The sequence below is a fragment of the Diceros bicornis genome, chromosome 23 (assembly GCF_020826845.1).
Source record: "Diceros bicornis minor isolate mBicDic1 chromosome 23, mDicBic1.mat.cur, whole genome shotgun sequence".
Taxonomy (NCBI): domain Eukaryota; kingdom Metazoa; phylum Chordata; class Mammalia; order Perissodactyla; family Rhinocerotidae; genus Diceros; species Diceros bicornis.
The window spans coordinates 10,445,676-10,462,400 of record NC_080762.1 but is presented as its reverse complement, the minus strand read 5'-3'; the positions used below and the strand labels follow the sequence as shown (position 1 = coordinate 10,462,400).

At 35.5% G+C, this 16,725-nt stretch overlaps 1 protein-coding gene across 1 annotated transcript in view; it reads left to right on the top strand.

Moving 5' to 3' along the window:
* The window catches only part of RSPO3 (R-spondin 3), a 76,440-nt gene extending 63,152 nt beyond the window's left edge, over positions 1 to 13,288 (top strand). The window contains exon 5 of the mRNA XM_058566332.1: positions 12,093 to 13,288. Coding sequence (XP_058422315.1) covers positions 12,093 to 12,286 — 194 coding nt within the window. The 3' untranslated portion in view covers positions 12,287 to 13,288. The remainder of the gene's footprint in view (positions 1 to 12,092) is intronic.
* Positions 13,289 to 16,725: the final 3,437 nt, after the last annotated feature.

The following is a 16,725-nucleotide window of genomic DNA, read 5'->3' as shown; positions in this document are numbered from 1 at the left end:
TTTCATTATTTTAAAAGAAGATTACATTCCCAACTCCACCAACTAAAGCATCATTTACACCTGCTCTAGAAGATAATTTAAGGAAGAAAAGGTTATATTGCCATCTTTCAACTTTTCACAATCATCCAAAGCCCCTTCCTTTCTCCTCCATTTCCCCTTTCTGTCCCTCTCCCTGACCACTTCTTATTCTCCAGTCTCAGAAATATTTTGTTAGGCCACTGTCTCACAGCTTTGGGCTGGGAGACAGACTCTGGTCCACACTCCCAACCTCAGTGAAACCTTAGAGTTTTCAAATCTCTGAAACTACTCTAGAATTTAAATTTCTTCTCAAAATAGGAGAAGAGAATAGGGTCCTCTATAACCTCTCTGTTGCAACCTGGACTTTCTAAATTCTCTTCTTAAAGCGGCCTTAAGGATACTCTAGTTATTCATCGTTGGTTTGGTCCAAAGATGAGCTTCTAGGGCATGACAAGTCAAAATTATTTCCCTGAGGCTGTGATGTAGCTCTCTGGAGTGGGCTGTAGCCACTTCAAGCCAATATTGGAACAGAGGTAGATAACTGACTGAGGACTCCATAATAATAAGTGGGAGTCATTAGGATGAGTTGTTGGAAATACTGGGTAATCACAGCATGCTTACATATGTGAGAACAACACCAAAAGCATCTCTCTCTATGCCTGTGCTTGCCTGTTTCTCCCTCAAATAGAATGATAGGCATGAAATCAAGGAAAGAGAGCATCATTCATCTTTTCATTTTATTTCTCCAACAAATATTTATTGAGTAGCTACTGTGTACAGGCTCTTGCCAAAGAGAAAGAGAAAGCTACAACATTCTTTAGAACAATGGTAGCAATGCTTACCAGTGTACCAGGTATGTGGACCTCCTATGCCTCCGAGGTTCTCTGTGCAGAAATTATGCAAATAGATGAAGAACCCACTGCTAGAAGCCCCAATATTATCCACCCACCCACCCCCAAAAAACCTGACCTGTGAATTGTATTTCTCTTTTTAATATATTTATAGAGAATCAAGGCTGAGTTTCTATAAAGATAAGTTCATCATATTTGAAGTTATTACTACATTGTTCTTCTAATATTACAAAAAAATAGAAACATAGATCAATATCACCTTAACAAATTACAGAACAGCCTAGAAATATAGATCAAAATTCAGTAGATAATATATTGTGATGTGCTTAAGGACCCAATCAAAACAATGGAAAGAAATGAACTAGTTAGTAGAAGAGAAAGAGGAGGGAAATTGGGCTTCTAATGACAATGTCAATGTTGGGAGAGAAAGTCCACCTACAGAAGGTTGGGAATCCAAGAATGAAAGTAATTCTTTGATTTCCTCTGCACTAATCAGATGCTTATTAGGGGACCATATTCTATCTTCCCCATAACATTTTGAAAGTTTGTAAAGAAAAAAAGTTGAGAGGATGCAAGTGTGAATTTAACAAGGAAAATATGTTTGATAAGAAAAAGTTAAAATTCATATAACCTAGCAGTCTCTTAATTTTAAAGATTCAAGTTTCTGAAAGATTCTTATAATAGGATGAATCTTTCAGACTTATTGAAAATTAAATTGGAAAACAGGCTCTCTGTCTTTGACTCAATATTTTTAAATCCACCCGAAAAATAGAACTTTTCCATCTGTAGTAGGAGGAGACCTATAAATAAATATATGCAAATATATTTATATATATATACACACAAACATACAAACACATTTGTTGCACATGTGTCTACCCTCCCAACTCTCCTCCCCCACCCTAACACGCATCAAAATAATAATAAAGGGAGCACAGTGAAAAGCTGTAAAATGAAACTCAGTAAAATCTTACTAATCTTGCTTAATTATAGGGTCAATATTTCTAGATTAGTGAACACAACTGCCAAAAAATTTTAGAGAAATTAAATCAGTTGTATTCCACTCAAATATATGTAACCATTATTGATGAAGTAATTATAAGAAGCTATCTTGCTGGTTATGGAAATGCACGTGGAAAGTATTTCTAATTAAGAACAGGTATTTGCACCAACAGAGTGGGAGAAAAAGTACTTAATTAAAACAGTTTGCATTATCTGCCATAGGTGAAATATGCCCTTTATGATCTTATTTATATTATAAATAAAATTTATTTATTACAAATTTTAATATAGTAGATGTTAAGTGAGATTTTCTATGTTTTCCAAGCTAGTTAAGAAATCAATAGTCTGAGACAGAATCTGTAACAAAAATGAAGTACTGAAGCAAAGTGAAAACATTTGAGAATGTACTGAAAGTGCATTAAAAAATTAGCTTTACATAGGTAATCAATAAATAGCTGAAAATATTAAATTATAGCTATGAAAGTGTGACATCTTTACTAAAAATATCATGGAGTAGCATACACTAAAATAAGAGACTTGGTAGTTGTTTTTCCTCCTGTGATGTAATTCCAGACTAGAATTACATTTTTTCCCCATAGAACAGTAAAAAGCTTCAAAGAAAAGAAAGAGTGGGCTGTGGTAGAATGAGAATTAGACAGCAGAATCAACTAGAGCGTAAAATGCTGCAAGAGATTAGAATAATATCAACGTTTCTTGTATAATCAATCATTGCAAATGTGTCAGCAAGTATAAGGCAATTCCCTCCTGTCAATACGGCCACTCAACAGTTTGGGTACGGGAGTAATGCAGCACCATCAGACATCGCCATCAACACTTCTTTTTCTGTCTCGGAAGAACAAAATTCTGAGACAAGTTGTTGGAGCAAATGGAAATTTATCCAAATGAAAATCAAATGCCAAGAGAATATTCTTTCTTTGGAATTCTTTCAGTTCTTCAATTTAACCAGCTGGAATGCATTTTCAAGTAGCATTCTGTTCAGTCTTTTGAAATGAAGGACTTTTCTGTTAATTGGAAAGCTATATTTCATCAAAGATGAAGACAGTGCTCTTGGCTGAGTGATTTTCTTTTTTTTTTTTAAAAAAGCAGGGGGCATTTGGTGGATATTTACCAGAAACAGATTCCAGAACAGGTATTTCAAGTATAAAAGACTAAACTGTGAGCCCACACATCTAACTAAACAAAAATGGGGACAATTCAAATACCAGTGTTACTCTAAGCTCTGCATGAAAATTCGCTATCACTGTGGTCCCTCATGAGAGGAAAATGTAAGGATGGAAAAAAATTTTTAAAAATTAACTTTCAGTATCAAATATTGATACAACTGGTTTTTCTAAGTTAAATGAATTGGATGAGTCAACAAAGGTCTGCATTCTTTATTGTGTCACTTTAATATGTGTTATTGAGGCTGAGGTAGCATGATTGTCAACTCAGATTTAGAGCAAGAAAATAAAAATTCACCAGAAAAAAAATATTTTTCAGACTCAGATTTTCAAAGCGATCTACACTTCAGGCAGCACTTTCCACTTAATTGTTGATTAGTGATATATTAAATAAAGGTGTTGCATTTAAAATTTAAATTGATACAAAATTAAGGCAAACTAATTTATCACAAAGAATGTGAAAAGTTTTTAAAAGGAATTAATTATAATGAAATAATATAAAGAAATAATTTTTGCAAACTTCTTAACTGAATCACTCAATAGATGGTCTGAATGAAATTGTATATTCTGTTTAGATAAGTTTATAGGAAAACCTACCTATGATCTACTTACATACTTTCAGTCTGGCGATATGTGTATGATAGGAATTTTCAAAGACGCTATGTCACTGAGTTTTTTAAATATTTAAATTGCTGAGATACATTTTTTTAAAGGATGTCGTGAAAGAAATATTTGACATAAACATTCCATAGACACACATATTCTCTACCTTGAGATATAAGATGGTGGTCTACAGCAGCAGCCAGCATGAGCCGGGGGTGGGCAACGAAGAGGGAGACAAGGTCGAGTATGAGTATTACACAAAAGATAAACCCATCAATTCATTTTTGAGATGGTCATTAATACTTTGAGACGACTGCTCTAAGCTGAAAATTTCAGAACACTCGGCAATACAACTAGGCAGGCCTCAAAGGTTTTTGATAGTGGAACCAGCAACTCCACTGTCTAAATTTCTGAAGATATACAGTATCACATGAATCCTCCATTATAAGTTTATAAACAGTATATAAAACAATCAAAATATCACATGCAGACTTATTTTCTTTTCTTAAGGGGATAGTAACGTTCATTTCACAAACTAGTCATGAATTTCACTGCAAAAGTAATGAACAAACTTTGACTGGATTTAATAGGTGAAATTTACCAACACACCCTTTGACAGCAAGTGAAAATCAGAATAAGTTTACATGTTTATCCAATAGATATAATTGTATAAGACCCAAGATCTAGTTCAAAACACATTATGCAAACATGCTTAAAACAAGAAATTTTCAACATGTAAATTAATGTGTGTGATTTAGTTTCCCAGAATTTTGTAATCTAACCTAATGTGGTGCATAGAATTTCCAAGTCAAGCTAAGATTTTGCACTGAAAAAAGAAACACTGAAATTACTAATTTCAAATGAACTTTTAACCAAAAGGTAGTTGATCCAAGAGAAATAAGCGCACATAAAAGAATACTAAACTTAAAATAGCTATGTAATATAAATTGTAATGCACTATGTTTTTAAAATATTATAAAATAAAATACAGGATAGCCTTTACTTTTATAATGAGTAAATTGCAAATAGTAAAAAAATCGTTGGGTATTTTCTCTTTGCACTTTTAACTGTTCTTTTAATACTGATGATTTACAACAGGGAGACATCCTGGTAGGCAATATCCAATATCTTTACCAGTTTCTTCTGGACTCTAGCTAATGTTCCTTTTGAATGCAAGGAGTCCAGGCTAGGGTTCTGGACAACAGAAGCAATGAGGTGGAATGGAGTCACCTTGGGTGATAGAGCCATGGAAACTTCTGTCGGTACATAGAGCCAAAATTCAAAATTTCATATCCTGAATCTTCAGTGGGTAATAAGATTATCTACACAACAGAGAAAAAAAAAAATCTGTAAAGGCCTATTGACAATAATCAATTCATAAGGAAAGGAAAGTATTTGATTTGGGAAAAGAAAGTTCATTATGCTGAAGCAGATTATGAAAATACAGATTTTAAAAAACTGTGATTATTGATATTTATGAGGTTTGCTATAAAATGAAATGATTTATAATAGGACTGCCTTCAAACCTGAGTGGGATTTTAAAATTTAAATCCATACAGTTTTTCTTTCTCCTTTTTGGTATTAAGTGTAACAAAATACAAAAATCTCTGATAATTTTATTAAGATTTAAAAAATGTAATGGTGGTAGTTTAAAGGTAAAATAAAGTTTCTAAATTATATATAAATTGTATACTATATAAATAATTTCCAAGTTACAAAAATACTATATCCTACCTCTTTATGATTGCAAGGGTGTGTGGAAACACTGAAAAATGAATAGACTGTGGCGATAAGAAAAGAGAGAGTAGAGAATGGGGTAACTGAAAGGTGCTGACACAAAACATCTATTCCAAAATGCTGTTAGGTTCTGATGAGCAACTTGCCCTTCAGAAAATTCAGATTTTGAGAGATTAAGTATGTTCTAAACCTTAATTTTTATAAAACTCTTCTGTTTTAATAAGTTAGTCCATGCCTGGAGACTTTCCTTGCCTTTTTTCTCCTGCTCAGTGGCTTAAGTGTGAAAGAAAACGAGGATGCCATGTCACATCTGCTCTGTGGAGATGTCATATGGAGGTAGAAGAGTGCAATGCTGAGTTCTCATTTTCCTCACTCTTAAATGAGGGGATGACAGAGATTACAGACACCATGCTCCTACTTACAAGGATGCCTGGTACATAGAAGTTTTCATTGGATTTTAGTTATTGTTACTCTTACTATTTTTAAAATCAGACTCCCCAAGTCATCTTTACCTTGATTATTCCAACAGGTTACTTATAGGGAGTTAAGGGACACAGAGAGGAGAAACATAAATAATCCAGCCTGGGAAAAGGTTAGAAGAGCGAGGAAGGGGTGACGCGGGCAGAGAATTAAACACTAAGTCTGAGTGAGAGCAAAGGATGGTAGAAATTACACTCTAGGTAAAAGGACCAAACTATATGGGAACAGTAAACATGGGTTTCGTGAGTGAAGTGGAGGGGGTGACTAGGAGGAGAAATGGGAGGCCATTGAAGTGGACGCCGAAATGGGAGGCCAAGTCACAGAGGACAAGGACTCTGAGTGTCGTGTTAAGAAGCTTGGGTTTATCTGCTTTCGGCTCCTAAAATTTACACTCAATATCTTACAGTCAGGACAATCTTGTTTTGGAATTCCCAAAAGAATGTGACACAAATAGATTGCATCTCCTATATTAGCCCCTTTCAAGTGATGACAAAATGCTATCTCAATCTTAATATATTTTCATGATCAGAGCTGTCTTTGCAAAATGGGTTCCAGGTAATTTCCCAAATGAACAGCATTTACTAGAATATGTAATGATGTGTCAAATTATTTTTCTGTGAATAATTACTCAGAAGCATATTGGAATTTAATAGAAATGCAATTGAATTAACTCATGTATTAAACTACAGAGGAGATAATTCAAGTAGCTTTAAATTTTAATTTGGAGAAATTAACCGTCTGCCTATTTGCAAAAAAAAAGTTATCCATTCTCTCATATTTTCACTATATTTGTTATACATTCCTAGCTTAAAATAATAGCAAGGAAATAAGTATTTCTATTTTATTCGAAAAGCAAGCAAACAAAAGACAAAAGGTTTGGATATATTTCTCGAGTCAATTCTACTTGGTAATAATAAAGCTGAGATGGAATTTGGCCTTGTTGACTTTCAGCTGTGTTCTTCACCATGGGGTCAGGCTGTCCTGCGCTTATATAGCTCACATTCAAAGGCCTTTAAATATGTGTCTATACAATAGATCGTAATCGCTGCAGAAGCTGTGCTATAGCAATTTCCCCTCCTTTGCAAATTTTCCCCAGTGATATCTTAACTAAAAAGAACAAAAGTTGGATTTTCATCCTCTACACCTAAAAATCAGATCCAACTCTAGATCCAAGAATCCTTAGACTAATCCCATTTTCATACCATTCGTGCTTTTTTGAAGGTAAAAAGCCATTGGATTTCCAGTTGAATTTAATTCCATACCCAAAAAAGAGAAAAGACCTAGCAATAAATTTTATATTTTTAATGGGATATCTATTTAATTGGTTCGAGTCATAGACTCAGTGATATTTAGTCCTCAGTCTAGAGTGTGGGATACATTTTTAGCCTTTTGAGAAAAATTATCAACTTTGTCTTGTAAGCGGAGCTACTTAAAGCTCAATGGCTCCCCTTAGTGGTGTCTTGCAAGAAATTCACCAAGAAGCAGCTTTTATAAAGACCAACGCATAGATATTTCTAAATATTCAGAAAATCATGAACTGATATTTATAATTTGAATTTCTCAATAAATAAACTATATTTGTCATTCCATAGAGAAAGACCCTTTTATTCATAGCCCCATTACATTTAAAAGGGTAATTTAGCATTTCCTATAGTTTATATTTTCACTTGGAACTTATTGCAACTTAGGAAAAATAATTCAGGATCATTTTCTTCTCTCTTTGTTCTTTTTTACAGGTTTATTCTCTTTAGTTCATACTTTTATTTAACAGGTTTTAAAAAGACAATCTGCAACTAATTTTCATTTTGTATCTAGGTGTCTGTTCCAAATGTACCTAATCAGAAAACTTGCCTTAAATATCAGCAGCTACAGTAAGTCAGAAAACGTATTTGATATCCATTGGGAAAAAATACAAGAAATCAAATGAGAAACCACGTGATGTGAAATAAGTTCGGAAAGTATATGTTTAAAAAAATGGGATCTTCTCTTGATCCACAGCTATGGTTCCTAAATGTGGCTGCACGTCAGAAGAAACTGGGGGTGAACATGTTATTAACCTTAGGTTCCTGAGCCCATCATAAGAACTGCTGAATCATACTCCCCAGAGGTAGAGGCCTAGGGATCTGTATTTTTAAAAGTCACTTATGCTTGGAAACCTGGTCTACAGAAGGCCCTAGGAAGACCTTGTATAAATGACTATATATTTTTGTATTAATAGGAAATAATTTCAGAATATCAAAAACGCCTATCACTTATTCAATTATATGATACTATTTGCAGTGAAAGCTTAAATAATATGTGGCTATATGGGTCTGCACAGAGATTTTAGCTACTCTTTTAACGGTTAAGGCTCAAAAATAAATACCAGTCACTGCCTACACTCTCTCTATGGATTCTTATTACTTACAGAAGTGTTTATGAAGTAAGAAATAAGGTTACATGTCAGAATATCCTACTGGCCTTTCCTAAACTAGTCACAGAAACATCTGAACTCTGCTCTGCTCCCAGATTCTGATACTTGCCCTTTTCCAGTTTTCAGTACCACTGGTCCTCAGGACAAATTCCCAACATGGCAATCGAGTCCCGTATATCGTTCCAGCTCCTCTTGCTAATATCCTATATATAGACTCTGATCAAAACAAGGAAGTCTACTTTCAGTTCCCCAGATTCACCATGACCTTGCATGCCTTCATGCCATTGACATATTGTTCACTGCCTCACATGCCCTTCTTTCCCTCATCAGCCTGGCAAACGCTCCCTCATTCTTTAAGGCTCAGCTCCAGCATCACCCCATCTGGGGAGTCTTTTTCAATCTCCATTGGCAGAGTTCAGTGCTTTCATTGCCGTGTTCCCAATAGGATTGTGTGCATGCCTCTGTTTTAGCATCAGCTTGTGACTAATTATTCTGTCTGTCTCCATATCTCACTTGTATCCTCAGGTTTTAGCACACTTTTTGGCATGGAGTCGAGGCTGAATTCGTGTTTGTGTAATGAGTTAATAACATTAGCTTTCATTTCTCCCATGATTAATATAGCCACACACTATGCTAAGAGCTTTACAAGCATCTCGTGTAATCCTTACAAAGTTTAGCAAGTAGTAATGATTATCCACATTTTAAATATCAGACAGTTAATCCTGAGAGAGACCAACAACTTGCCAAAAGTCACACAGCTAGTTGGTGGCAGATCTAGAATTTGAACGCCATGTTTTTCTAACTCTAAAGACAGTGTTGTTAAATGTTACACCACGGTGCTTCCTTGCAAGGGCTCAGACTGTACTTGATTGCTAATTGCACTTTGTCTTTGATGGTTTCTATCCAGACACCACGCTCATAGCTGGAACATTAAGGGAAGATGAACATTCTTTTAATCATTGGAACCCTCTACCACCCAATTCTGACACACGTGCATGTGTACACACATAATCAGAGAATGACAGAACACAAACATATATGTAAGATTGTGATAGCTGGAATGCTTTGTTATCACGAAATTACAAAAAAAGTATAAAAATAACGATTGACCACATCAATGAAAAGTCACCAGAATAGAAAAAGAAGTCCCCTTTAATGAAAACCTTATAAAATTTCCCACATTGCAAGTGATTTTTAATGGACTACAGCCACTCTTTTGCATTCCTATTTTATTTCTTGGACAACAGGAAAATATATTATTTATGCAAAAGGATGGTTAGTGTTTCCAACCACTAACACATGGCCTGTAAAAAATAATAATCCCATTTTTCTATTGTGTAATAGCCCTCCGTTGGGCAACAACAATGTACAATGTGCTAGTTTACTGTTACTTTACTAGAGCCTCCCCTTTCACTCACCGCCCAGACTAAATAGTTATTCTTTGGATAATAAAACTATAATACTGAGTTTCAAGCTACTTCCAAAAATGTTTCTGCCTGTCTTAAGAAATAATCATATCAGTTTGCTAATAAGCAGAAATGCGCTGTAAGTTGAGTATATAGTCACACGTGACTAAAAAACATATAAATCAATCTGTGACCAAGAAAGAAACAGTATATTTCTTATGTGTCCAGAACATTATGGTTGGGATCACAGCTGTAAGATGTTGGACCATCATCAAGAGAACAATATCAAACACTGAACTTTTGGATGATTTTCATAAAAATAACATTTTGTTCGGGGTCAGTAGTTTTTATGGAACTTTGGAATGATTTTCACTGACAATTGTTTTAGACTTGAACGTGAACACCTCCAAAATGATTCTCAAAATGGAAATATTATGTAATCTAACCTTTGCAGCCACGTCCTTCTGAAAACCAACCACATACCATGAAAATCAGCATTTCTCTCTTTCAGTTTGTGCAGCTTTATGAAAATTAAATTATGCTACATATTCAAGAAGGTAAATTTACTCTTCAATTTTATCTGTTTAGTTACCAAGTTCAAGTTAGCACTTCCAATGTGTAGTAATTAAAGCCAATATGAAAAAAAAGAAACCAACCATGGATTCCTTCTGTAGAAATTTTATCAGTCCAACAACATTCCTTTCAATGAAAAGAATAATGGAATTGGTGAATCAGTGTACAGCTAGTTCAGCCATAGACACAATAATTGACTCTAATATTTTTTGTTCATCTCTACATATCCAAAACAATTTGACTGATATTTGCTTTATAGTGGTCTGAATTCTCATTTTTGTTAACTGTCCTTTTAGAGTCCAGAATTTGGAGGTGGGTTATGTTGAGCCCATAAGGCAAGTTTTCATAAAGTAACTAGAAGGTTTTGTAAATATAGTCTCAGACAAAGCTAGTTGTGGCATAAAAATCATTAACCCAAGGAGACTGTTTTGGCCGAGTATACATATGCAGTATTAATAACATTGCTCCCTAGGATTCTGTAACCAGAGCTCAAGAAAAGGAAAGCCAAACCACTGAATTCAATATTTGCGACCTATTTCAGGACATGAAAATATTTTGGTTCTCTCATGCAAATAATTTCTCCAAAATACCTTTGTCCAAAGTGACTTTTTGTAGACAGAGACTAATTTCAAATTTTACATGGTTTGGTATGTGGGGATACGCATTGTCAGAACCTGTCCCACATCAAGAAATAGTTGGTTCCTTGTTTTCATTTACAATGATATTGATTTAAATCAGTAATTTCTCATTGGGATATATGTATTAATAGATATCACTAAAACCATGCTCGCAGAAATTATTTTGCACTGTAAACTGTATATGTAAAATGTTTTACTTGTTAATATATTTCACTATTTAGAAATAAACTAAAAAATCCATCCAATTTGGTGCCAGGCTCATGCACGTTGATCCAATTACTCTCTTCCTCTAAAATTCTCAGCAGTTCTCCAAGGCCAACAGAATGAAATTCAGTTCTTCACCCTGGCTCCTGTCTACTTTGCAATATGTCTTCCCACATCAGAACCTTAAAAGCTGTGTTGAGTTCACTTTTTAAAATCCCTCACAGTGTGAATATGAATTAAAATCTATGCTTCAAACCCAGTTCAGAGTTAGGGACCTCCATGGAATCCAGTATATATATCCAATAAATATCTACTCTTTTGATTGATAGAGACACGATGTCCCAGCCCTCGTAGCTTATACCATAGGGTAATTGATGTTATAGTCACTGCCACCCCTGCATGTAGAGAAATTGCAATGGAAATTAATTTCAATGCACAAATAGTTGTGTTAAATAAAGTATAGTTATCCTGGTCTTCCTCATGAACCATTATTTGCATATTTGTTATGCAAATAAATTCTCTTCTAGTCGATGGCATGCAGATGTACGGGCAGATTGCAAATATGTAATTGCTACTTGGAAAAATTCGAATATAAAATAGCACCTTAATAGGAGCCAGATAACATATACACATTAATACATTTTTTTATATGGCACGAAATATATTCAAAACTTTCTGTTAAATATCCATAAATAACTATCATATAAAATACGTACCAAATTTATAATAATAGAATCCTCTAGAGTTAAGAACTATCCTATATTAATTGTTTCATTATATTTTGTATGTGTTTCATGTTTACATTGCTTGAAATACAGTGTAGGCTTAATAAAGAGTAGCTGAGTGAGTGATTTAAGTAGTAGATATTTGGTATCTATGCATATGGTATGCAACCTAAGAGAAATTTAACTCATTTTTAAAAACTTAGAATAACCAAATAGAACATAGTTGAATGTATTTTTTAAAGGCGTATCCTTTCATTTCAGGAAAAAAAGGAAGGGAGAGGAAAAGAAAAAAACTTAATAAAGAAGAGAGTAAGGAACCAATACCTGATAACAAAGGTCTGGAACCCAGCAGAGAAACCCCAGAACAGCGAGAAAACAAAGACAAACAGCAGCAGAAGAAGCGGAAGATCCAAGACAAAGCACAGAAATCGGTATCAGTCAGCACTGTACACTAGAGGGTCCCATGTGATTGTTGTAGTCTCGTGATGCTGCTATCTCAACCAGATGCCCAGGACAGGTGCTCTAGCCGTTAGGACCACAAATGGACAACGTGTCAGTTACCGCTCAGTCTAAACAACATTCCAAATAGTTGCTATATTCTTCATACAAGCATAGCTAACAACAAAGAACCAAAAGTTCAAAGAAGGGATGCTTTCGAAAGGTTATCTTACGTGCTTCTGTGTATTGCTAAGAGACAAGAAATTTTGTACATAATTATCAATAGGCTATATGATGTAACAACGTAATGATGACATCTGGAGAAGCAACATCTTTTCCCTATAAAAATCTTTTTCAAGCTCTTGTTTTAAGAAGCAAAAGATAGTTCTGCAAATTCAAAGATGCAGTGTCCCTTCAAAACAAATAAGAGATCAGGGGAGAGAAACATCTTTCAAAGGACAGTGTTGTTTTGTCCAGGAGGTGTAGAGAGTGCTCAGACATTAGGGCCTGGCATTTGGAGTCATAGGAATTATTAGCACAGGAACAACTGGTTTGAGATTGGTTTGATTGCCCTCATCCTGTCCTTCTGCAAGAAGCATGAGAGCGCACAGCGGAGTTCAGTATACTGTATGGGATTGGAGAAAGGCAAAATGTGGAAGAAACCATAGAATTGGAGATGACTTTTGTGCTTTACAAAACTGTGAAGGGTTATGACTACCTGGAACAGGTCTCCAATCTATGTCAGCACTGTGTGGTTCAGCCTCTGCTACCCCTCGGGTTATATAAGCTGTACACATGTACCTGTAACTTACTTCCAAAAAGAAAATCATACTTATTAGAAGAAAATTCTGATTTCATAGAAAACAAAAACTAGAGCAAGGAGGATATAACATATTTGCAAAGTCATGTGTTTTCTTTCTCTCTCAACGAGGGAAAAACAATTTTATTACCTGCTTAATGGTCCACCTGGAACTAAAAGGGGTACTACTTTCTAACAAGGTGTCTCTAGTAGGGGGAAAGCCACCACAATAAATATATTTGTTGATAGTTTTCAAAGTTTTGTTCATTTTGTTTTGTTGTTTGTTTTATTGGAAAATTGTTACTCTTAGAGACTCACAAATTAGGAAAGAGGTTTCTGTATCCTATGTAATTCAGAACATATTACATTTCTCAGTGTTTGCTTTTCGAAACCACCTTTATCTGAGCCGATGGAGATTTACTTACACAGTATTAGGAGATATTTATTCAGCTTTTTTCTTATTTTAATCAACAAAATTCTAGTTATAGACATATGGGTGTCCCTAAATGATGTCATTGTTTCCCCTTCATTGCTTAGAAGTTAGCATCTTTTCTTGTATGTGGGTTCCTCATGCATCTTGAACATTTGGCCTTTTCTTCTCCATATTTTCTCAGTCTGAGGATGTCTTTTGGGGACTAAAGTCACCCTAGCTGAAGGCCTTACCATTGTTTCACAGAGGACACAGCCAGCCCAGGGCTGGAGGAGGCATCTCTGAGTGTGCAGCACAGAATCTCATGACCCGCCTTAACCTTTCTGTTGTAATGGAAGGATGCACAGCTGCTCTGTCCACCATGCTTCGTAGCCTCTAAAGACCACTGCTTTTTGAAGAATTTGCAATGGAATTTGGCTTCTGGCTGCCTAGCTGTGGTCACTCTTTCTCCACCAAGTGTACTGTTCATGTGAACTGCTTGACTTAATTCATTTTCCACTTCTCTTCTTCTCTTCCAACATATAAAATTTTTGACTCATGTATTCTTGTTTCTTACTCTGGTGTTTTCTTTCCTTGTCCACATGAGATAAGTGTTTCAACTAACTAGATTTGTTCCCAATGTATAAAATAATTCTATCTTCAACTGCAACTGATGTCACCAAGGAGAAACAAACCTTTTTCTACAGATCTGTTAGGCAGAAGTGTATTCCCATGTTCTAGAACTTTTGAATGGTTTCAAACACCATCTTTGTCCTCAATCTTATCTAGTTAAGCATAAGTGGCCAAATTATTTTTGTGTATCTTTCTGTGTTGATCATTGTGTTCATCCTTTCAGTAAGCAATTACTGGGAAGGTCTATACCTGCACATGCAGTGCTGCAAAGATGGTTAAATAAACCAGGACACAACTGTGGCAAACGACTCTCATGTCATCCCATGTGTTTTGACTCAAAGCTTTTACCCTGTGGTCCTCCAGACAACAGTAGACGACCTAAATCCATAATGCAGCACTTAAATAAAAGTAGAATCATTACAAAGGGAAAAGAAATGAAAACTAACATGAATATTCATTCATTAGGTGTAAATGAAGACAAAGATAACTTCAATTTTAATTATAATTCTCAATCCACCTATAATAGATCTTCAGACACATGGAATCATTATGATCTTCAAACCAGCAGCCTACTTAACTTTAAGCAAAGACTTGTAATCAACTTCTGGTAAAGCTCCTGCACTAGTCACAGAAAGCACTAACTTTCTGCTCTGATTCTGTCTCTAAGATCTGGTAAACTGTTGATGGTAACAGATGGCTGGTAAATTCTTGATACAAAGAGAATCGAGAGAGTACAGCAACATAAATCTGTCTATGTCTGGCCACACTCCAGCTCTGGTCCCCAAATTCTGCTTTATCACTGAGGGAGGGATCTCTGTTCTATGGGCAGAGTCAGGTTCCTGTCTCAGATGTTCACCGTCAACCATTGACAAATCACTTAAATGGTCTGGGTCCTCTTTTCTTCTGTGCAACATGGAACGGGTGGGCTGGAGATGATCACTGTAGCCCCAGGCAAGGGAGCACTGGGTCCTCTGTTAGTACAGAGTGATGCCCCTAACGAGTCCTCATTAGCAACAGTGCTCTTTGTTCCCCATCCCTGCTTTCCCCAGAGTGGAAATGTAGAGGCTTTTAGAGGATACAGATTGAATTCTGCTGCTCTGATGTTATTGAATTAAAAGTTGTTCACATTAAAAGTGAAATTAAAAATTGTGATTATTAAAATATTGAAATGAATAACATTGAGAAGGAAGAAAGGAACATATAAGTAGGGCTAATGCCAAGAATAGAGGCTGATCCCCACAAAGGGAGACAGCAAAGAGAGTGGGAAGTACACCCTGGCTAAAGTTAGACAGCCTGGGTCAGCCCCCAGTTCTGTTCCTTAGCTGGTCATAACTCATGTGACCTTGGGCAGGTTGTGTAGTCCCTCAGAGCCTCATTTCTCATCTGCAAAATGGAAGTGGCAACATCTATCTTGCAAGGTCATTATGAGAGTTAAAAGGTTCATCACCCAAAATAGTAGTAACTAGTCTTCATCTAAATAAATATCAATAAAAACTAATGACTAACTCCACAAGTCACACATATAAATCATTTTTACTTGATTAATGATATGTCATATTATCCATATGAGGGTACATGTGTACCCTCATATTTTTACATGTGTAAAAATTTCAAGAAATAAGTATATATGTGAGAATCATAGAAATGAAGTGAATAATAGTTAACTAAAATGTAAATACTACCAGTTTTGTCTTGGATCCTCTTAAAATTAAGAAATTACTTATTCTTTAAAGTTTGCATTTTTTATAAATAAGCATAAATAAAGACACTTTATCTTTCTCATGCATATATTTTAATAGCAGAGGAAATGACTAGACTCTTTATCAATACAATTGCAACTATCCCTGGGAAAATTAGCAGGAAAAGGCCTCTTTCTAAGGCTGATTTATTACAAACAGGGCGTTACTTCTTGTAAGACAAAGAGAGTTTGTCTGGAAGCCAATGTAAATCCATCCTCCACTAAAAGAATAAGATTAAATAAAGCTTGTGGTCGGATCAGTTGAGACTTTTCCCATTTCAAGCAATAACACTTCATCTCACTAACTTAGTAGATATGTTATCATTTTATTATATTTCTAGATTTGTTAGAAAAAGAGAAACAAAACAAAAAAATTGTCTGTATCTCCTTTATGCTAGCCACTTATCCTTTGACTAAGTTACATTATGTAACAATCCCCAAAGCCCTCTGAGAGAGTTATTGATATCCTTGTTTTAAAAATGAGGAAATTGAGGCCCACAGAAGTACCCAAAGTCACACAACCAGCAACCAGTGAGCCTGGAAGCCACTCCCAGCTCTGGCTGACTCCAAAACCCATGCTGCTTCCCCTACATCCTATCCTTTAAAATCACATTTACTATTGTTCCAAGAATGTTCATGACACACATAATGGAAGTATTGTCCTGTGATCTGAACTAGTACCTCATGAAGAAGCCTGAGAAGTCAAATCACAGAGGCCTCAACCCAGGATAGGACTCTGAATCTGAAATGTGACTATGTGTGTATGAGTGTGTGTGTGTGTGTGTGTGTGTCTGGGTGTGTCTGTGTGTGAGCTCCAGAGGGCCTGTGGGCTGGCTGGTGGGGCAGTGGATGGCAGGAAGCAAGTGTGTTCGGCAGG